The sequence below is a fragment of the Scophthalmus maximus genome, chromosome 6 (genome assembly GCF_022379125.1).
Source record: "Scophthalmus maximus strain ysfricsl-2021 chromosome 6, ASM2237912v1, whole genome shotgun sequence".
In the NCBI taxonomy this organism is placed as follows: domain Eukaryota; kingdom Metazoa; phylum Chordata; class Actinopteri; order Pleuronectiformes; family Scophthalmidae; genus Scophthalmus; species Scophthalmus maximus.
The window spans coordinates 15,615,052-15,635,679 of record NC_061520.1 but is presented as its reverse complement, the minus strand read 5'-3'; the positions used below and the strand labels follow the sequence as shown (position 1 = coordinate 15,635,679).

Genomic DNA, 20,628 nt, shown 5'->3' with positions numbered 1-20,628 from the left:
CTCCTCTTTCCTCTCCCTCTGCTTTTTTCCCGCCGCTGCTGCCTCCACTGTCTCGGAGTGTGAACATGAATATGAAAAGGTAAGCTGTAGTTTTTTTTTAAATTTCCGTTAATACTTCCGTAAGTCACATGCCAGGGGCGGACCGAGACAATGAATTCCCCTCATGGAAACCATTAGGCCAACCCTGTTTGTCAAGACTATAAATCTGGCCTCCATAAAACTATACAACACCTCACTTCTGGCTGACAGATAGACCTTGTTCCACTATGAATACTTCATGTATATTCTGTGAATTTATTATTATTATATTTTAATTGTTTTGGGCAATCCGTATATTTTGAATTTATTGTGTAAATATTGTATATATTTTTGAATGTGTGATGTGTTCTGTGTGAAACATGCAGCAGCTGCACCAGAATTTCCCAACTTGGGATGAATAAAGTATTTATCTATCTATCTATTTATGATTCATCGGAGAGGAAAGTTATCTAGATTAGAAAAGTACTGACAATCATATAAAAAAATTTTGAAATGCATACTACATGCTGTCCACCACTGGTTGCATCCTGGAGAAATAGACAATTTATATATTTGCAAACTTCTCAGCTAAACTTTGTACCCCCTGTATGCCTTTTTTTCTCCACGGACATTTTGAAATGTCACAGAAGAAAATGCACAGGTGTCACCGATAACATTAACAATAGCTCTATAACATGCAAGGGTCAGAGTACTGTAAGTGTGACAGTGAGCCAGCACCAGGCCAGCCCAGACAATACAAGGACCCCTGAAACTGAGGTAGCTGACCGGGATTCAGACAGTTTTAGTTTCATTATTTACACCCGTTTTTTACTACTGTGACATGTGAAAATGTCTTGTCTAAAAGGCTCATTCCTTATCATAGAGTAATATTACCTCTGCCAAGGAAGTCATGTTTTTACCCCTTTCCATTTGTCTGTTTGTCAGCAGGATTAAGCAAAAACTTCTCAACGGATTTCTATGAAATTTAGTGTAAGGAAGCGATAAAAAAATGTTGGCATGGATCCAGGATTCTCTTTTTTCACTTTATTTAACATTGCGACATGTGGCTTTTTTTTACATTTTCGCTGATTTCCCAGGGAATAATGTATGGATCATTTTGAGGAATCTGAGGGATTCAAGTTCTCAGTCGGCAAACAAGGTGCCTCAGTGTTTACTAACCCCGTCCAGGGGTTATGCTCTTTAACCAATATCATTAGCTGTTCTTATCTGATAAAATAGCGGTATAAAGGTGGTGTGAGTGAAGCTTGGAGAGTGACTGTGAGTTGTGCATCATCATGAACAGGTCTACAAGTTTGAAGGTGCGCCTGCCGGTGCTCGTGCTGGTGTTGGAGGTCGTCATCATGGTTTTCTATGCTATCTTTGTCACCTATGATGACAATGCCAATGCTAAGCTGCAGAACAATGAGACCAACCCAATGGAGAATTCCCTGTATCGCGACTATCCCTTCTTTGCCGACGTGCAGGTGATGATCTTCATAGGCTTTGGTTGCCTGCTTGCCTTTTTCCGATTCTATGGCTTCAGTGGAATGGTCTTCAACTTTCTTACAGCTACATTTTCAATCCAGTGGGCGATCCTGATTCAAGGTTTCTTCCAGTTTTTCTATGACGGTAAAATTCACCTTGGGGTGATCAACCTGCTGAATGCAGAGTTTGCCTGTGCCGTGGTGCTCATCTCTTTCGGAGCTGTGCTTGGAAAGACCAGTCCTGTTCAGCTCCTGGTTATGGCATTGCTGGAGATCCCTGTTTTTGCTGTGACAGAGTGGGCTGTATTGAAATACATTAGAATCAATGATGCAGGGGGCAGTATTCTTATTCACCTTTTTGCCTGCTACTTTGGTCTAGGAGTGACATTTGTTCTGTACCGCCCAGGCCTGAATGATGGACATGCTAAAGAGACAACCAGTTATCAATCTGACATCCTATCTGTAATGGGAACCCTGTTTCTTTGGGTGTTCTGGCCTTCATTCAACTCTGCTCTGACTTTAAAGGGTGACGATCAACACAGAGCAATACTCCATACTTTTATAGGACTAAGCTCATCTACGATGACTGCTTTTGCACTCTCTGCAGTGTTTAACAGGCGAGGCAAGCTCACAATGGCTGACATCCAGAATGTCACTTTAGCAGGTGGTGTGACTGTTGGGGCTTCTGTGGACATGATGATTTCTCCTGTAGCTGCATATGGCCTGGGCATCATGGGCTGTACTGCCTGTTTCTTTGGATACAAGTACCTGACTCCCTTTATAGCCCGACACTTGAGGATCCAAGACCAGTGTGGTATTCACAATCTCCATGGGCTCACTGGCCTGATATCATCCACAGCAGGAATCTGTGCTATCCTCTTAGCCAATGAGGAAACCTACGGACCCAGCATGTACCAGATATTTTCCCATCGCGCGCCACCCCTGGGAGATCCAAAACTGCTGGAGCTACAGAAGTTGATTCCTGGATTGAAGCCTGGCTTGGGCCGTACTGCGCAGGAACAAGCTCTCTACCAGGTTGCAGCTATCTTCTCTACCATTGCAGCATCTACAGTTGGTGGGCTGCTCACTGGTTTAGTCATAAAGTTGCCCTTCATGGCATCCCCAACTGACGAGGACTGCTTTGATGATGGGCTTTTCTTTGACATGCCGTCAGACTTTGAGAGCGTAGCCATCAAGACCACAAAAAGCTGCGATGAAAAAGGAGAAATGAACAGCAACGTCTGAGGTGTAGTCCTGTGAATCATTTTACAGAATGTAGACATTTTTCCACAGTTGTCTGCAGGTGTTGCTTATCATTATTATTACATAAATATATATTTGGAATCCTTCACAAAAAGCTGTTTACGTTTTTTTTATTATGTAAATGGAAATTGCCTAGAAAAACATGTAAAATAGGACGGTCAGTTAATAAAGAAGATATATTGTGATGCACTATCTTGTTATTAACTTCATGTGAAATAAATCATCTTTTAAAAATGCACTATCTTTGTATTATTTATGGAATCTGTTGTAGTAACACATTAACAAGGGAACATTACATTTTTTCCATTTTAACTTGCATGTACAGTATCACAGTAACACCTATTCAGAGTTTACTGTATGAGTCAGCCTCAGTCATCAAAAACTTGTGGTCTGATTCAATATGCTGGAATAAAGAGCTGTTACTGGTCAAGTAATCTACGTTTGGCACTATAATTAATTGTTTTGTGTTCTGTTGCACATTTAATTACAGACTCTGCCAAACCTACAAAAAATGAAACAAAAGCATTGCGACAGCATTTCTACCAACATGAGATTTTTAAAACAGCAATCTTGAGGATTACTGCATTAGTCTGCTTTATTCTGTGGGCAGTCAAATTCAAAGAGGTTGTCAGCCGGTAGACACAGATAAGACATTGTCCAACAAGACAACAGAACAGCATTGTCATCAAACTATCAAGTTATTTTTACACAACGAAGGATCTGCCCCAGTTTTTGATAATATTTGACATTTTTCAATACACTGTGCTATTGGTACAAAGGTGAGCAAATTGGTTCCCTGATCCATTAGTGCAGCATGTCCTGGTCATGCCAGCCAAAGATCATGCTTTGCTAAGTCTTGCTAACTTTTCTCAAGATAAAGGCAGAGTGAACATTGATTCCACAATTACAAATGTATGGATTTACACCAAAAGTTTACATTGCTAACACAATTAACACACAAGTGCTTGTGTTTACTGTGCCAGTTTTGGTTTAAGCTTTGTCAAAGCTTGTACCTTACTAAAATAAATGTTGAGTCAGTAAAGTTTTAGTGGGTCCATAACACAATAAGCAGTCAATAACTGATAACAGGTATTTTCTGCCAGGAGTGTGATTGCCTGCATTCACTTGAATGCTTTTTATTACAGATGTTAGAGAACAACAAGCAGTCTGTAATGTTTTGCGTTTATAACTCGCAGAGTGCTGACACAGGGATGTTGATTTGATCTTAAATGGTCTCTGATATAGTTTAATTAGTTTAATTATCAAGATCATTTGTCACTGTGAGCGTGTTTTTCCTCTTGTACTTGACCCTTGGCAAAGATTTCTGGTCAGATTCCGATTGATTGTACTGTTTCTGAATGATCTAACCTCTTTATCTTCAATTCTCAAAAACACATTTTTTCAACATTCAACACTTCAGCACATTTTTAGAGGTCCTACACTCCTACAGGAGATCAAGATCTACAGCCATCAGTAGCCGCCTACTGTGAGCCTGTATTTAGGCACAGCAGTGCGCTGAGGTAAGTAAGATAAAATAATACAGCACTTGCACATGGTCCAACTATCACCCACCATCATTAGATCTAAAACATAAAACTATATAACTCAGCGACGCAAAAGGGTATCTCCAGATGATTAACTTTTGGTGCTGATTGGTCAAATGTCACAAACACATTTTCCAAGATTTCTCTGCAAATAACCGGGCTAGAGATCGATCAATCTAAAGCTTTTATTGATCAAAAAATTATTCCCTATCATATCAGTGATGTCGTGAAGAAGTCACAATAAGTCAGAGAACAATTTTATGCATAGTTGAAAATTGCATTTTTTGATCTGTCAATATATTTCGACCTTAAGCTTGTATAGATTGAAAAATAATAGATTTTTAATAATAATCATTTGGCAAGATTTATGTCATTTTGACAATATTAATATTCAACACTCAATATTCAACATAATGAGTTTCAAGTAGGAGTGCCATTATCTTCCCACGTTTATCGCTCTGTTATGTTGTAGGACAATATTATAACTCTTCTGCAACAACTGTATCATCATTAATAATTACATAAGCTTATCATTTTGTTTTTATTAGTTTAAGTAATGAGTGAGGTGCAATGGAAGTGTAAAATATATAAGCAAACAACAAGCAGTTTTTAATGTATGTCACAGTAAATTCAATTTTACAGATCTTACAACTGAAATATTGAAAAGTAAAAGTAAATTATCTCAGAAACCCTTTTTGTCGAGTCAAATGATGAAGGATTTAGTGATATAACAGGTTTAAACATTAACATATCAGAAATACTCAACTTCAGTTGAAACTTAGAGGAGATTACAGCAAGGACACAAAGCTGGCAAACACCACTGACTCTATCTGCTGAGAATCACAGCAGTAAAAGGGTAGTAAAACATGCAAAAATGTTTTCTACTTGCTGTTACTTGACTGTTTCACCATGCAGACTGATGGAAATGCAGAGTTTTACTTTTTAATAACCCATGCATATCATTTCAATATAGATCACACAATTTACCTCTGTGTAATTTCTAATGGAACAAACATTCACAAAATGCAGTTTAGAAGTATTTCTTTCAAACGAAGTAAAAGGCCAAAGCAAGGTAAGCTTACAAAAAATGCATTGAATGAACATTCTGCAGTAAAACTAGCATCGGTGAGTTGGCTTGCATGAGAAACTGTGATACATGCACCCTCTCTACACAAAAGGTTATCATTTTTGATATCATGACAAACAGTGCCATCTTGTAGCAGTAGATCAAGTTGCAAATAGAGCACTTATGGCATGTCGGCTTCAGTTAAATGCTTCTTTCAGAGATGGTTGGCATAGTCCTCTCCAGTGTCTGCGGTATTGACTTTTTTGGTTTGCTGAGTTTGTACAGATGCATACAGATCAGACATGATGGAGACGCCGTCTGTGTTGCCATCATCTTCCTTCTCTGACTCTGGTGGCACCGCGACGTCTAACTGAACTACATCTGAGTACTGTATCTGTGGAGAGCTGCGGCCAGACTGCGGCCTGGGAGGTTTCAGGGTCAGATTGGCATAGCAGTCCTGAGGTTTGGACTGGAAGGAGAAATAAAAACTTAAAAACGTCTATTCACATCGCCCAGCGCACATTGATAGTTTCTTCAGGTCTTAGCATCTTAGCAATTCACTTTTTTTGGTCTGAAATAAATGATTATAGGCACAGGAAAAGTTTACATTGAAATTACAAAACACTCCTGTTTCGTATTTGAATCTGAATCTAAGGGTTTATTATTTTCCATTTGTTTTGTGCTGCTTCCCTTAATCCCACAAGAGGAAGTATAGTAAAGTGTTTCTGTGATGGTTAGTAATGTCTGTAAATAGCACATGCAGCGTATGATGAGAATGTACAGTGAATGTTTCATTTCCGTACAAGGATTTAAAGACAATACCTGCGAGTCAGAAGTGACTCTCTGTTGGTCCCTCAGAGATGATTGAGGAGGTTCAACTCCTGTGAACAAAGGCATCACACTGTAAACAGACGCTAATGTATAAAGGGGCTAGACATGCTCACACACAACGCACTTACTTGTTCCCATGTAGTTTATGTTTCCATAAATAGGATTGTCTTCCATATGCCTTGGACTCATACGCGATTTACTTTGACATACAGAGAAGAGATTTCTGGGTTGGTTTTTTTTGTAGTTTGGGTAACATTACATCACAGGAACATAATTTGCTCTTTCCTTTGAACAGTAAATATATAGGCTTCATACCTTAGTCTTCGACATGTCCCTTTTCCTGGGAAATAATACAGTCACCATCAAATTCAGAAAATGTATTGTTTCAACTGGATTTTTTATAAAGCAAATAATATAATTACCTGAGCGACATTTTGATACACAGCAAAAGATATTCCAAGATAGTGAGATGACCAACATTGTACTGATAACTCCAAAAAGCACCAGTCTGCGAGAAGGCGAACAAAAAAGAGAGTCTACAGAATAAGAGAGAAAGAACTATATTTATTATGGATCATTTAAAACTATCAAAGATCCCCTCCATACATGACTCTTGTGGAGGGCATGTCATTATGATTGGCTTCCAAACCAAAAAAAACACATCTTGTGTGTAATGTGTGTTTGGTCAGCAATGTATGTGTGGCTTAGGCTTGGCCTATTTCAATTTTATGCTCTTCAATTAAACGTGGTCATCATCTTTTTATCCCACACAGTAATTACCTTGGCTACCCACAGTGCCACCTAGTGACAGCATTTGATATGTCTCCAATGTAACAGTCAACATCCACACATGCTTTCACACGCACAAGTCAAAGCTAATCACATATTTGAATCATAGGTGATAGTGCTGCACTACCACTACCACTGTGGTGCCCAAATGGCATATTATTATTTTGAAGCACAAAATAATACATAAAAATGAATACATGAGGGCAAAACAGCTGCCGTCTCAAGTTTATATATTTCAACCCTGGGCCACATTGGTCAGCTACTGCAGCTTCCTATTTACAGAACCGCTCCCTGAATCCTTTGGTTGCACCTGTCCGATGGACTCATTCCTAGCTGGCAATTTACTTGTCAGTGGAAGTGAGCTGTCACTTCCTTCTTCAGCTGCAGAAGATGTGGTCGCCCTGCTATAATGCATGAATGTGTGAACTGTGGGATTGCAAGAATACGTGCTCAGAAAAACATCGTGCAATGGTTTCCTCCATCGCAACACATTTGTAAAGCCTTGTTTCAGTCCAACATACTGTGGTAGATTCATGTTTCACTGAATCTATATCATGCTTGAGTAAAGTACGGAATTCAGCTTGGAACGATGAATTGGGCATCTTGACATTTAATTAGAGTTTAAAGTCGTTCGGATGTTATTGTTTCAAGAATGGACCCATCACTTCATCACAATGTGATGCACATCCCCTGGATGATACTGTGTGACCCCTTTGGGCAAAGCAGCACCAACCTAGTTAACCCACTGAGTAATTATTTGGGCGTGCCTATGAATGTGTGACACTGACTTCTCTCATTTAGTTGTAGTTTCATCAGAGAGTTTCTGAAAGGAATAATTATATCACATTGTTTCCATGGCGACATCACATTAACATGCTGGGTAATTAGGCAGTTGTCTGTGGATCTACATTAGACGAGACGAAGACAATGGCTCAGTAGTTCTGGTAGATCAGGTCATCTGCCATTTGTGCTTTACATACTCATTTGATCAATTGTCAAGTTAAAGACATTAATTCGTGAGGCTTTAAGGATGGCAGTACAATAGTAGTACCCTTCTAAAACTAAAAAGAAAAACTTTCCGTCATTAATTATCTTAAGTCTTGAGCTTACTCTGCAAAGTGCCTTGAGATGCTGTATGATATGATTTGTCCTAAATAACCCCATTTTAATATTTACATAATCTCACAATGTTCTTGTGATCTCTTGACATGAATCTTTTCCAGACTGAGATTTGTATGGTCCTCACATTATCTAAAACATAAATAGTCCTTGTAGTAACTGAAGTAAATGTTTTCTCTTGCTAACTGTAATGAGCCATACTGTACTTAGTATGTTGACTGATTAGCACTTGACTCATTTCTACAAAAGGGGGAACACCAATGTATTTTTCAATATATATCTGGTGTTAAGAATGAGTTCCTATAGAGGTTGCAATTGCAGGTCTTGTACGTAATATCAAATTTCTGCCTGCTGACAAATTATAGCATAAGCGTGATTCTTTGTCATTGACATTTAAAAAGCAAACCTTTACATCTTACGCCCACTCTCACATCAAAAGTTAAAATTTTACATTGAACAGGGGAATCCTTATTCAAACTTACCGTTGGGTTGTGTCCCATTGCAACAGGACGCCAGGGCAAATTCAAACGAAGACATTTTTCTCCGACTCTTTCTACACTGTATCTAAGGACAAAGAGACTACAGCACCTGCTGCATGTTTTCGTGCTCGCACACGGTGATGCTGTTCAAGAGAAGAGACTGTTGAAACAATTCAGGATGTGTGCTCTTGCAGAAAACCACAAACGTATCATGTGAAACTCTGCTAACTTCTACTAACATTTAACAATAATAAGGAATATGAGCACAGAAACCACAATAGCTTTAAATAACTTAATATTTATTTTGTTATAGTTCAATACAAAAATATGCATATTTCTTTTATTCTTTTTTTAGAAGAAAAACTAAGTTTCCTTCCTTTCAACTCTCAACATAGAAGGAAATAGGATATTTGTTTATGAATTAAAAAATGATGATCAGCCAACATCCAAACAACTCGTCATTATCCCAGCGGCTTCAGATGTGTTCGACAAATGTAAAGTCAGAAGCAAACTTTAAAAAAAAATACCTGTGACATTTACCGAAGTTGAGACAAACCGATGCTGTTTCTCAAATCAGATCCTTCAGTCAGCAGAGTCACATGTAAGACTTCACTTTCAGTTCATTTTTACACAATACAAGATGAGTGGGTTTCCTGCGAGGTGTGTGGGCAACTAAAAGGTCGAGCTTAGTCCACCTCTTCATCATGATGCTCAATTCAATTATTTAAAGCTATAAATTTGCACAAGTTAGAAGTCAGGATGTGCGAGTTTTTGAAGAATAATCAAAGGCAGGAGTGCACAAGACACACAATACAGTAAATAGAGGTTTTTTTAAAAAGGGGGGGGGGCAGTGTGGAGGATTTAGTGGCATCTTGTGATGAGGTTGCAGATTGTACCAACTGTGGTCAGCAACGTGAGCCCATGATCACTATTGCTTCCATAAGGTGATTTTATGACACTCAATGATGATCTAATGCATAATTATGTATTATGTACAGTTGTACATTCATGCCAATTGGAGCAGAAGTGGTAATCACTGATCACCAGCATTATTCAACTGGTGTTTGATTTTTCTTTTCTGAAAAATGTTCAATATGTGACAACTGGGGAAGTGATTTTGGGCCTGTCTATTGACTACTTTAATTTACGCCGAATTAATTTATAATTTATTGTGATGACCAGCACATTGTCCTGCTGCTCACAGTGTGCAAAAAAATCACAATGTCAACTTTCATAATCCTTTAATAATAATAATAAGGTAGAGAATGGTATAGATAGATAGATAGATCGATCGATAGATAGATACAAGTTTACGGACCTCCCACTCTGCTCCGTCCCGCCTCCTCTCCTCTGGCCCCGCCCACCGCCGTGCCTCTTGTCCTCTGCTCCGCTGAACGCTGATGTGTTACTAGCACCACCAGGCGATTCCACGAATAAAAAGAATAATGTTCAACCTAGGATCGAAACTCCTGCTGCTCTTCCTCCTGGCCTTCCCCTGTGGGTTGATCTCCGTGGGTGAGTTGTGTGTGGTGTGTCCCGTCGTCTCTCCCTCTGGTAACAGTGGCACGAGAAGTTTTCAGTCTATTGACGTGGCAAAGTCTCAGAGCCTCACCGGGCAGCTCCACGTCTGCGCCGCCGCCTCACCGACCTGGACGTGTGGACGTTGTATTCATATCATATCATATCCGGTGTCATAATGACTGCTCCGCGTTTGACTCGACATGAATGGAGATGATCGTCGTCCCCCAGATGCTGCAGTTGTTAACAGGGAGCTGCTGCCTCTCGCTGGGACACGTCACCATAGATAAGATTACAGGTTTCTCTCAGCCTATACGTTTGACATGCATTCGTATGGAAATTGACATTGTTCCGTAATGTTGCTCATATTAATTTGTCACCTGAGTGGCACAGTTTATGCAGTCATGCAAATAACCCTGGCAACAGTCACAGCGTATCAGCAAATCCCCTTAATTTCAATTCTTGTTTCCAGATACTGTAAATTCATTTGATGTACTCACTGTTGCTTTTGAATTATTTGCTGAATATTTACTATTTAATATTTGTGTTTGTGTGTGTGTGTTTGCGAGTGTGTGTGTATGTGTGTGTGTGTGTGTGTGTGTGTGTGTGTGTGTGTGTGTGTGATGCTATAACTTCATGAGCATTCTGCACACAAAGCTTTGCAGTATACATTTTTTTAATCACACATTTTCACAGCCACACTGAGCTTTATCCACAAAGAAGCAGCTAGAACTGGGTTTTGACCAAACTCCTTTGATACTGATAAAACAATAAGAAAATCAAAAGTAATTTGGCTAAGATGATCATATTGATGTTCCATATTCACTCAGAGAACTGATGCTGTTAAAACAGCTATCTGCACGAATCTCTTATTATTATATCTCCATTTTCATCGCAATATCAATATGATTTCAAACTGCTTTACCACCAATGCCCCTCCACTCACGGTGGAACATTTGACCTTCGCTCACACCGTCATGTCCTCTTATCCGTGCAGGCCACGTCTCTGCAGAGTCACACTCTGCTGAGGACATTGCTGAGGATGCTGACGCTGCCCTAGATGAGGAGGAAGATGAAGAGGAGGTTCTTGTTGAGGAAGATCAGATGCAAACCTCGGTGTGTATCTTTGATCATGCAGTGCTGTGATGAAACATATATTTTACATATATTTTTTATACTTTAAGGTGGTTACAGTACAATGTCATGTTCATCTTTAGGAGGGAGACGAAGAGGAGACGGATGAAGCGGCTGATTCTCTGTTAACATCTCACACTGATGCTGACACAACCATCATCTTCACGACAGGAGAAGGTTGGTTGATGGCTCGTTCCTTGAGCTCCTACAATTATTGTGTTCACACCAAAACTTGTTGAAGGAAGAACTTAAAGTGGAGAAAACAGAAGAAGGAACACAACACAACTTAACCTGATTTTTTTTTGTGCTTTTTTTTAATCGTATCCATTATAGAGTTTTATGCCAATGAAATTGTGAGGTTCCTGGTGGGTTTCACCAACAAGGGGAGTCAGGATTTCAACGTTCAATCGTTGGAGGCCTCCTTCCGTTATCCCCAAGACTTCCAGTTCTACATTCAGAATGTAAGTTTGATCTGAAATGAAACCACCTGCAAACATCTCTGCGCCCTTTGACTTACTCTTGAGTTGGATGCACAGGAAATGATTTAAAAGTGTGTTGGTTCACTTACTATTTACTTTTACTTTTATGATGGAAGTATGTACAGTATGTTTACTTTTAAAATATTCTTTTGAATGATATAAAGAGCTTGAAGACAATTTTAGGTGAAATAAAGTTATTAAAATCAGTGGTTAGTTACAAGTGTTGATTCAAGACAAATGAAATCCATAACATTTATATTTTGATGCATATATGCATATGTTAATGCATGTTTGTGCTGAGAAGAAATAAGTCAGGAGCAACATTTGTTGTCGGCCCTGCTGCTAAAGACAATAAATACTACTGTAAATAATTACATTAACATTTATCATGGCATAGCTCAGTTTTTTTAATGGTGTGTGTGTGTGTGTGTGTGTGTGTCTGTGTGTGTGTGTGTGTGTGTGTGTGTGTGTGTGTGTGTGTGTGTGTGTGTGTGTGTGTGTGTGTGTGTGTGTGTGTGTGTGTGTGTGTGTGTGTGTGTGTGTGTTGTGTTCAGTTCACAGCTTTGCCCCTGAACACTGTGGTGCAGCCCCAGGCTCAGGCCTCCTTTGAGTACTCATTCATCCCCGCTCAGCCAATGGCCGGTCGTCCATTCGGGCTTGTTATCCTCCTCAACTATCTTGACACTGAGGTAAAAAAAAAAAATCATTGTTAAAAATAAGTTGTGGCGTTGATTGGTTGGATTTATTAGAGAAAATATGCCACGTGAGACAGTGAAAGACATGATGCACCACAGGAAGCTCTTTCACTGGCGGCTCTTTTCTGTCATTATCATTATAGAGTCATTTTGCCATTCTGATTTTTAAGGAGAGGTTTCAAGAAGGCTCCTGAAAGTTGAAGGTATTTGCTTACTTACAGTATTTCCTCACTAGTTATTTGTGATTTTTCTTCAGGGGAACGTGTTCCAGACTGCCATTTACAACCAGACTGTCACCATCACAGAGAGAGAAGAGGGACTGGACGGAGAAACGTAAGGCTTTCTACTAAGTCTTTCTGGATTTATATAATTCTATGTAAATAATGCGTAAATCAAATCATGTTTGTCTACGTTTTACTTATTTGCTGTGTCTTTTAAGGCCACATCTAGTTCCTTAAGTCTTCATAATACCATCTCTCCCAGAACATTGCAGCACATGCAGGAATCTGTTAACGGAGGTGTGAAACTGGCACAAAGAGATTAGTCGTCAGAATTGTGCTGCTGGTGCAAGATTCAGGAACTGTCACCAGCAAATTAGCCAAGCAAGAGACTGAACTGTTTTCCATCCTTAAAATCTAAATTTAATTTGTTCTAGATTATTTCTTATGCTAAAAGAGAGTTGCATTTGAAGTTGCCATTGAAGGCAGCCATTTGCTTGAGTCGTGCTCTGATTAAATTTGCATCCATTATTTAGTAAGTAAACAGCAGGAGGAGTCATAGAGCTTTTTCCATACAATCTCCCTCAACTCATCAAATTATTAAAAACTGTGCTGTACTACTTTATAAACTGAAATACATTCAAAAATATATATACAATTTGAACATAAATGGCTGTAAATTATGGCCCTGTATCATAATGGCTGTGTAAGTGAAGTGAATGAATTGAAGAACTGAATGGAGTGCTTGAATAACATGTGCTATGCACTTATGGTTGATGTTTTTATTACAGAAATAGTTTTGCTGTATTTGCAGGATGTTCTTGTACGTGTTCCTGGTTGGACTGGTCGCCCTGATGCTCTTTGGAATGTACCAGCTCCTGGAGACGAGGACGGTACGTGTTCGTCTTCAATAAATTTGCGGTTAGGTTTGGCCTCCAGGTGAAGTCATCCACCCTCCTTCAACAGGGAAAAATATTGAAGCAGGCTAATGTATGAAGTAGATTAAGGAATAATATGTGTTTTATTCTTTGCAGAAGAGGAGAATCCCTGTGAAAATAGAGAAGGGCACCGGTGGGATGAGTGATGTGGACATCAGCTGGATTCCTCAGGAGACTCTCAATGTCATGAGTATGTTCATTTTATTCCCAACTGTCACAAATGATAACAGCCTCATACGACTGTTACACTCCATGAAAGTGAAGCGACACAAATAACTGATCTGTACATCCTGTCTTACAGACAAGGCTTCCCCTAAAACATCTCCACGGAAACGAACCAAGAGGGCTGCCGGAGCAGATCAATAAAACTTTCCATTTTCCATCCGTCGTCATACCGTCCATCAGGCGTTCAATTAATTTCCTTGCCACAGTAACCCGACGCCCATTCACCATGGATCAGTATTTCTGGAATCGACCAGTTTGTTAAAGATGTTTCTGTGGATTTCAGCCTCTCAGTTTTGATGTTCCTGCAGGTTACATGAGCAGAGAGTCCTCTGAACTCTACAGCTTCTGTTCAAAACGTGACTATTTAGACACTGACAGGACTGAACTGCATTTTAATAGTTTGTGTATGAGTGTGTATAAAAATAAACCATTTAGTCATTAAAAATCCTGGAAAAAATAAAAAGGAATGCGATACAGGCTGCCCCCCCCCCCCCCCCCATAAAAGAAAAACAAAGCTGAATACAGTTCATCCATATGGAAGCTGTCACATTTCATCCTCATCCTGTCTATTATGTAAAGACCATTGTGCCTTACCTGCACTGTGCCCTGCGAAGAGGGATGCAATTGGTTAACGTTGAGTTTGCTGTGATGCTTGTCTCACATGGGGGCAGATGAAAGTACCAAACATTAAAACAGTGTTCTCTGGTCTGGAGGTACAATGTACCTGTTTGTCACCTGACTGTTGTTAGAGGCTCAGTGGAGCATTTCAGACTCTTAGGTGCTAATGGTGCAGTCTTTCAGATTGCATGCCATTATTTTTGATGAAAAAAATAAAAGGTTGAACTAAGTTTTTTCGTTCTTTTACTCCAGCTGGTTTCGCTCTACTTTAATTCTTAATTATCTTGCTGTTTCCCCCTGCATTCAGTCACAGTATGTGATCCATGCGGTAATGCTGCTATCTTCTGCAAACAGTTTCTGCAAAAATGGCAACTGTGGATGGTGTCACCATAGGAAACAACCTCGAAAAGATTTCATATGTATTGTTCTCATGTGTTCATAAAATTCCAGCTCCTGCTGCTAACAAAAAAACAAAAAGACAGACAGACGAACCAAACCAATCACAACCTCCTTGGCAGAGGTAAAACTTGATTCCATATAAATGTAAACTCATGTAACTCATGTATATATATGTATATATATATGTGTGTGTATATATATATATATATACACACACATATATACATACTACTACTGCTCCCTATATATATATATATATATATATATGTGTGTGTGTGTGTGTGTGTGTGTGTGTGTGTGTGTGTGTAACACCCTTTGCACCCTGTGTCCCTGCGCCGTGTGCGTGTTGCAGGATGGTTGCGCCGTGGCCCCTGCTCGGGGAGGTGAGGGCTGTCCGGTGCTGAGGGGGGAGATGAGCTCAGCGCGCGCCGGGGGGCAGGTAACGTCAGCAGTCGGCCGGAGCATACACACCCACCAAGCGTTCCTCTCCGCTCAATCACTGGCACACACACACACACACACACACAGGATGGGCAGATAATCAACCCCCGTGTGAATCAACACCGCATCCTTTCTTTTTTGGAATTTTGAAATTCCGATTCACGAGCATCATCCCGCGACCTCCCGCTCGGCTTGACATGGGATGATATGGGATTTTTCATGTCGACGAAGATCGGAGGGATTCTTGCGTTCGCGCTGGGTAAGATCTCTCGGGCTGCTCTGTGGTTTCACGTAGGCTGCGAGGCGCTATGGGTCGTTTTCATCTCCCTGCATCAGTATTGTCTTTAGAATCTCTGGGCATCTCCATCACTTTTGCCCGTTGGTGACGAGATCCGCACCGTGGGAAGCTGCTTGTAGAACAGCCTCTACCCCTCGACCATGGATACTGGCTCTTCTTGGGTGATGGTGTGCAAGCCTTTAGACATGCAACATTAAAAAATAAAAGCCCACAAATAGATTTTCAGTAAACGCCACTCTGATGTATATTATTGGATGCTTTCACTGGGCTGATCCTGTGTTGGCCTCGTGCAAAATTGCAGATATTTTTGCATTTATAACAGCCTGTATGAACCTAGTGTGAAAGAAATGTGTGAGCTGCAGTGTTTAAGATCGGTGATACAAATCTGCTTCACCCTGTCCACAGTAAAGGTCAGGTGACAGGATTGCAAATTCTCTTGAAATATTGAGGGGTGTCTATTTTTAATAAATGTTGCATCAGTGAATAGCCTGTAGGATGGAAACCAGAAAGAAAACCATTTCACATAAAATACCATAAAGCCTGTAAGCAGGGTGACTCAGTGAAACCAAAGACTTTTGAAAACTTTACTTATGCATTTGTCAGGGACATATTGCAAAGGATTCCTCGTTCAAACTTATCCATTAAAAAAAATAGTTTGGTGAGGACCAAAAATCGGAGGGGTTTTATAATATGGTCAAACTGTCACCTGTGTCCACTTTGCAGTGGCCCTGTCCCTCCCGGCGTCAGGAGACTCAGCAGATGTGAATTGTGAGAAGATTTACCAGGACTTCTCAGATTGTGTCCTGGAGCTTGGAGAGAGCATGGACAACTATCAGGAGAATGTGACCAGTGAGAGTGGAGTGGCGGCCGTGTGCAGGTGAGAATAACTCAGCATGCAGCACAGTACTCACTGGACATCTCTCCTCTAAACACCGGATCTGTCGGTTTTTATTTGAACTAACCCCACTGATTAGTCCACTTTCAAAGAGTAAAAGCCAGTTAGGATGGGCTGGAATAAAAAAAACTGCCAAAAGCACTGATCTACATCACTGTGCGTGAAACTGTCTTTCAGTTCAATTTGTATGAAATAAGATTGAGTGGAATATTATAGAAAGAGACAGATATGCATCTTCTGACCAAATACTTGAGAAGATGCCATAACCTCTGAGGGAGAATAGAGAAATGAATGATGCTGAGACACTGAGCCATTGCGTTAAATAATTTATGACTTTGCTGCAGCAGTAATGAAATTCCAGGGACATTCTTTGTCATTGTTACGGCACGTTGTCTGCAACCCCAGCACAGTATATTGAAGGTGAAGATTTACACATAAGCCTCCTGATGAAAATTGGCCAATTGCAATATCATATGAGATATAGTTTCACTCTCGGATGCAGTTGCCATGGTAATTAAAGCTCAGTTTGACTTACTTGAAGCCACCGAAAACCATCCGAGATCGTCGATAGATTACTGGCAAGACAATTAATCCACGACAGCCAGTGCACATCTGCATGCTGTAGCCAGGATTATTTGAGAGTGAAATGGCAGATGCAGCGTTGGTCTGATGATCATTTGTTTGTCACAGCCACTGGGAAGCTTTCCACACATGTGCCCTCACAGCGCTGTCCGACTGTGAGAAGGAAGTCAGCTCCATCTGGGAGACTCTGAGGCAGGACTCCAGGAAGATGCTCTTCCAGGGAAGTCTGTTCGACCTGTGTAGCCCCAGCTCTGCTCCCAGCATATGTTCACATTTTGCTGCCCTTACTCTGCCGCTGATGTTGATGTTGATCATGACTGGGCCCAACTAGTCCACTGTATAGATGGGGCGGGGGTGAGGGTGAGGAGATGGGAGAGGAAAGGGGGGCCTCACATTACCCGGGTTCAAACTTGAAGCCAAGGATTTAAAAGAGACAAATGTTTCAACAAGGATTATTTTGAGCCACGGATGCCTGTGGCGAGCCAATCAATATTTGCTGTGATGAATAATGTTTGAAATCCTCTCAAATACTTCAGCCTGATCTGTCCCTTGTGTCTAACAACTGGGTGAAGAAAATTTGATTTCTGCCAACTTATGAGTCGAGGCAGACTAAAGCAAACACCGAGTACTGTAGGGATTTCAGATAGGACACCTGTGGCTCTGAGTTACCACAATACAAGGGGCGGACACAGTATCGTGAATACCTGTATCACCTAACACATAACAGTAATGCAATCAAAACTACGTTTGTGAAGATTATAATGTTGGCCTAGTATTTGTCGAGTACTGGTTTTCATTATGTCACAGTAATGTTATTGTGTCCACTTCCTGTACCATGTATGGTTCCATCATGATAATTGAAGACATAGTTCAGCATTTTAGAAGAAAAAAGCAAAGCTAACATCCCCTGGCTGTTTTATATTTAGGGTACAGACGTGAGAGATTTATTGATTGTCATGTCTAATTCACTGCAAGAACAATATAAGATATTTCACAACATTCCTTTGATCTAGCTAGAGAATATGCTAATTTGTAAAGACAGCCAAAAACACCAAAAAGTAACAGCAATGTCTTAGCAAATCTTAGAAAACTATATTAATTTGTTAGTGATACGACCAAACCATACATCATTTTGACAGAGAGCTAATGACACCAAAGGTAAAAAAAAAAATAGCAATGTTTAAATAGGCTAAATGGTGAAATGTCCCTTGAAATTGTTTAAAACTTAGGCTGTATATAAGGATGGATGACAGGTCTCCAAGTGGCAACTCACCACGGCATCATCCATTGGCTTGTAAAAGGGCATTTTGAAGCCTTGAGTTTGGCCATTTTTGGTCAGCGCCATCTTGAATTTTTAAAATCAGAAGTATCCATATTTGGAGGAGCAGGGGGTGGGTCTGACTTGTCCACTGCACGTCCACCTGCAACCTGCACCTATTGGACGTACGAGGCAACAACGCAGTATCCTCGCCCCAATGCATAACGTGCTAATTTGCAAAATGATCATCATTCTGTATTGAAGAAGACTTGAAACTAGAGATTGAGACCATAGACTTCTCAGGAAAATGTTTACTAACATTATAAATCAAGTGAGAAGTAGAGTCATTTTCTCATAGACAACCAGTAGAGCCACCCTCTTCTGGTCATTTAAAGGGGCAGTAAGCGACACTAATGCAATACACGTTTTGTAAAAAACGTCCGATAGCTGTCGCTTTTGTGTTTGTCCCGAAGAGAAATCCGGGTTATCAGCTCAGCCCAGCTCTGTAAATGAATCATGAGCCAATCATGACATTCCAATCCGTCTTTATAGCATCAAATAACTAGTTAAAACCATATTTACTGGACGAATTGTCCAAAATATGACATTACATGTACGAGTCGGGGTTTATGACCTATACTGCAGCCCGCCACCAGGGGGTGATCAGGGAGCTGTCATGTCATCCTTCTTTATACACAGTCAATAGTTTCAAATCGTAATGCACATTAATATAAGTGACAATCAAGCCACTTGTATTAAACCTTTGACCCTTTCTCCCCTACAATATTTCAGCCCACTGGGGCTGATGTTGCACGGCTGCTTTAAAGACACCAAAAACAGACATCTGACACCTGGCATCACACATTCACTCCTCCAGCTCCTCTCTCGCCCTCTCAGAGCCTCGCTCCACACCTCGCTCATGAAACTCCTGACCTATTGATGTTTATTAAAAGAAAATATGGAATGGAAATGGTTTATCCCCCCCCACCCCCCACCCCCACACACACACAAATTTCAGTTAAATCTTGTGAGACTGTTCTCCTGTAGTAAACAGAATATAACCAGAGCTTTACCTCAGATTCCTTCAAGTACGGCAAAAAAACTGGATGTTATGCATGCAGATAGGAGCCACCCCTGTGTTGTCTATCACATAGATTAGAAGATTCTGTTTAATTCAGCAAATTCCGAAATTATCATATTTTAAAACTCATACACAGTACTAAATTTGCACATATAATGAATCTCTAATGAAGTCAAGTTAAATGCAGCAGCAAGATAACAGCTGTCAGTGTTTTTGTTGTTTTTCAAAAACATCCATACAGTTGCTTTGGTATCAATACTACAAATTTAGGATATACCAATTAATGCATTGCATAATTACGCTATCAATATGGATTCCATACTGTGCTGCTTCATTTATCTGTTTCATGATTTTAATTGGTTTGATTTAGAGAAGCTTGAGCTTTGATTTTCAAACAAACCCCAAACTGAAAAGCAGCAAACCGAACAAAAAGTGCAGTGAATCTCATCAAAAGAAATAAGCTTATTGGTGATGAGAGGTTTGTAGAAATATAATTGGCATATTTCCCACTGATTTGACTCCTCTATCAAATAAACTCTGGATATATCATTAGTCGTGATCGTCGGTATGAAATTAGTATTGAGGTTTTTTTTTTCCAAAACTTGCACATTTATTTTGTGATGGTCTTAATAGGCATCATCAAAATATAAATCATTTCTGTGGTCCAGGATATTTTCCATCATATAATTTGATCACAAATGCATGACAATGTTTGTGGCAGTTCTTTACTTGGACAGTGTAGTGGTATTGATCTGTGCATGAAGATATGCTAGCTCCTGAGTGTTTCAGCATCCTCTCTTATGCAGATTCATTAGCCACCCAACCCCACGACCATTACATTAGCATGTATGTTCTAATTGTTTTTTATTTATCCCATGTTTCATATGTGGTAGCATTATGTCATCCATTGTGTATCTGGTGGTGAGAGTACAAAACCAGTTGTTCCTCCGAGCATGAGCAATATGTACGGTCACTTGTTAAAAGAGGAATCTCTTTATATGCTGTTGAAGAAAGCATGAAAATGACTGTGTTATCATGAGCATTGTACCATAAAAATTAACCCTAAAATCAGTTTACACATGGAAAGAACTCCTGAATGTAAAATCAAGTCAGTATCCATGTGATGTTATTCTGTTAACGGATAGAAAAGCACACTATTTACAAGACTGTATAAAGCAATATATGGAAAAAGTGATCTTTGTAATAATAAAGCACCATGTTTAAAATAGTGTGTTTGTGTGTGTGTGTGTGTGTGT

At 40.0% G+C, this 20,628-nt stretch overlaps 3 protein-coding genes across 3 annotated transcripts; all 3 read left to right on the top strand.

Annotated features, from left to right (window-relative positions):
- The first annotated feature begins 459 nt into the window (after positions 1 to 459).
- rh50 (Rh50-like protein) lies at positions 460 to 3,003 on the top strand. The gene has a single exon (XM_035632325.2). The coding sequence runs from the start codon at positions 1,314 to 1,316 to the stop codon at positions 2,745 to 2,747; it is 1,434 nt and encodes a 477-aa protein (XP_035488218.1). The 5' UTR covers positions 460 to 1,313; the 3' UTR covers positions 2,748 to 3,003.
- A 6,947-nt stretch (positions 3,004 to 9,950) lies between these two features.
- LOC118309817 (translocon-associated protein subunit alpha) lies at positions 9,951 to 14,647 on the top strand. The gene is made up of 9 exons (XM_035632340.2): positions 9,951 to 10,108; positions 11,109 to 11,227; positions 11,329 to 11,422; positions 11,579 to 11,706; positions 12,279 to 12,413; positions 12,676 to 12,752; positions 13,452 to 13,530; positions 13,672 to 13,765; positions 13,877 to 14,647. The coding sequence occupies exons 1-9, from the start codon at positions 10,039 to 10,041 to the stop codon at positions 13,939 to 13,941; spliced, it is 861 nt and encodes a 286-aa protein (XP_035488233.1). The 5' UTR covers positions 9,951 to 10,038; the 3' UTR covers positions 13,942 to 14,647.
- Positions 14,648 to 15,171: 524 nt separating this feature from the next.
- LOC118309823 (neuritin-like) lies at positions 15,172 to 20,600 on the top strand. Its single transcript, XM_035632351.2, has 3 exons — positions 15,172 to 15,517; positions 16,280 to 16,433; positions 17,142 to 20,600. The coding sequence occupies exons 1-3, from the start codon at positions 15,466 to 15,468 to the stop codon at positions 17,362 to 17,364; spliced, it is 429 nt and encodes a 142-aa protein (XP_035488244.1). The 5' UTR covers positions 15,172 to 15,465; the 3' UTR covers positions 17,365 to 20,600.
- Positions 20,601 to 20,628: the final 28 nt, after the last annotated feature.

Coding starts and splice junctions, on each gene's coding strand:
- rh50 (XM_035632325.2), top strand. CDS start 1,314: ATGAACAGGTCTACAAGTTTGAAGGTGCGCCTGCCGGTGCTCGTGCTG.
- LOC118309817 (XM_035632340.2), top strand. CDS start 10,039: ATGTTCAACCTAGGATCGAAACTCCTGCTGCTCTTCCTCCTGGCCTTC. Junction 10,109..11,108: donor CTGTGGGTTGATCTCCGTGG/GTGAGTTGTGTG, acceptor TTATCCGTGCAG/GCCACGTCTCTGCAGAGTCA. Junction 11,423..11,578: donor CATCTTCACGACAGGAGAAG/GTTGGTTGATGG, acceptor TATCCATTATAG/AGTTTTATGCCAATGAAATT.
- LOC118309823 (XM_035632351.2), top strand. CDS start 15,466: ATGGGATTTTTCATGTCGACGAAGATCGGAGGGATTCTTGCGTTCGCG. Junction 15,518..16,279: donor GATTCTTGCGTTCGCGCTGG/GTAAGATCTCTC, acceptor TCCACTTTGCAG/TGGCCCTGTCCCTCCCGGCG. Junction 16,434..17,141: donor GGAGTGGCGGCCGTGTGCAG/GTGAGAATAACT, acceptor TGTTTGTCACAG/CCACTGGGAAGCTTTCCACA.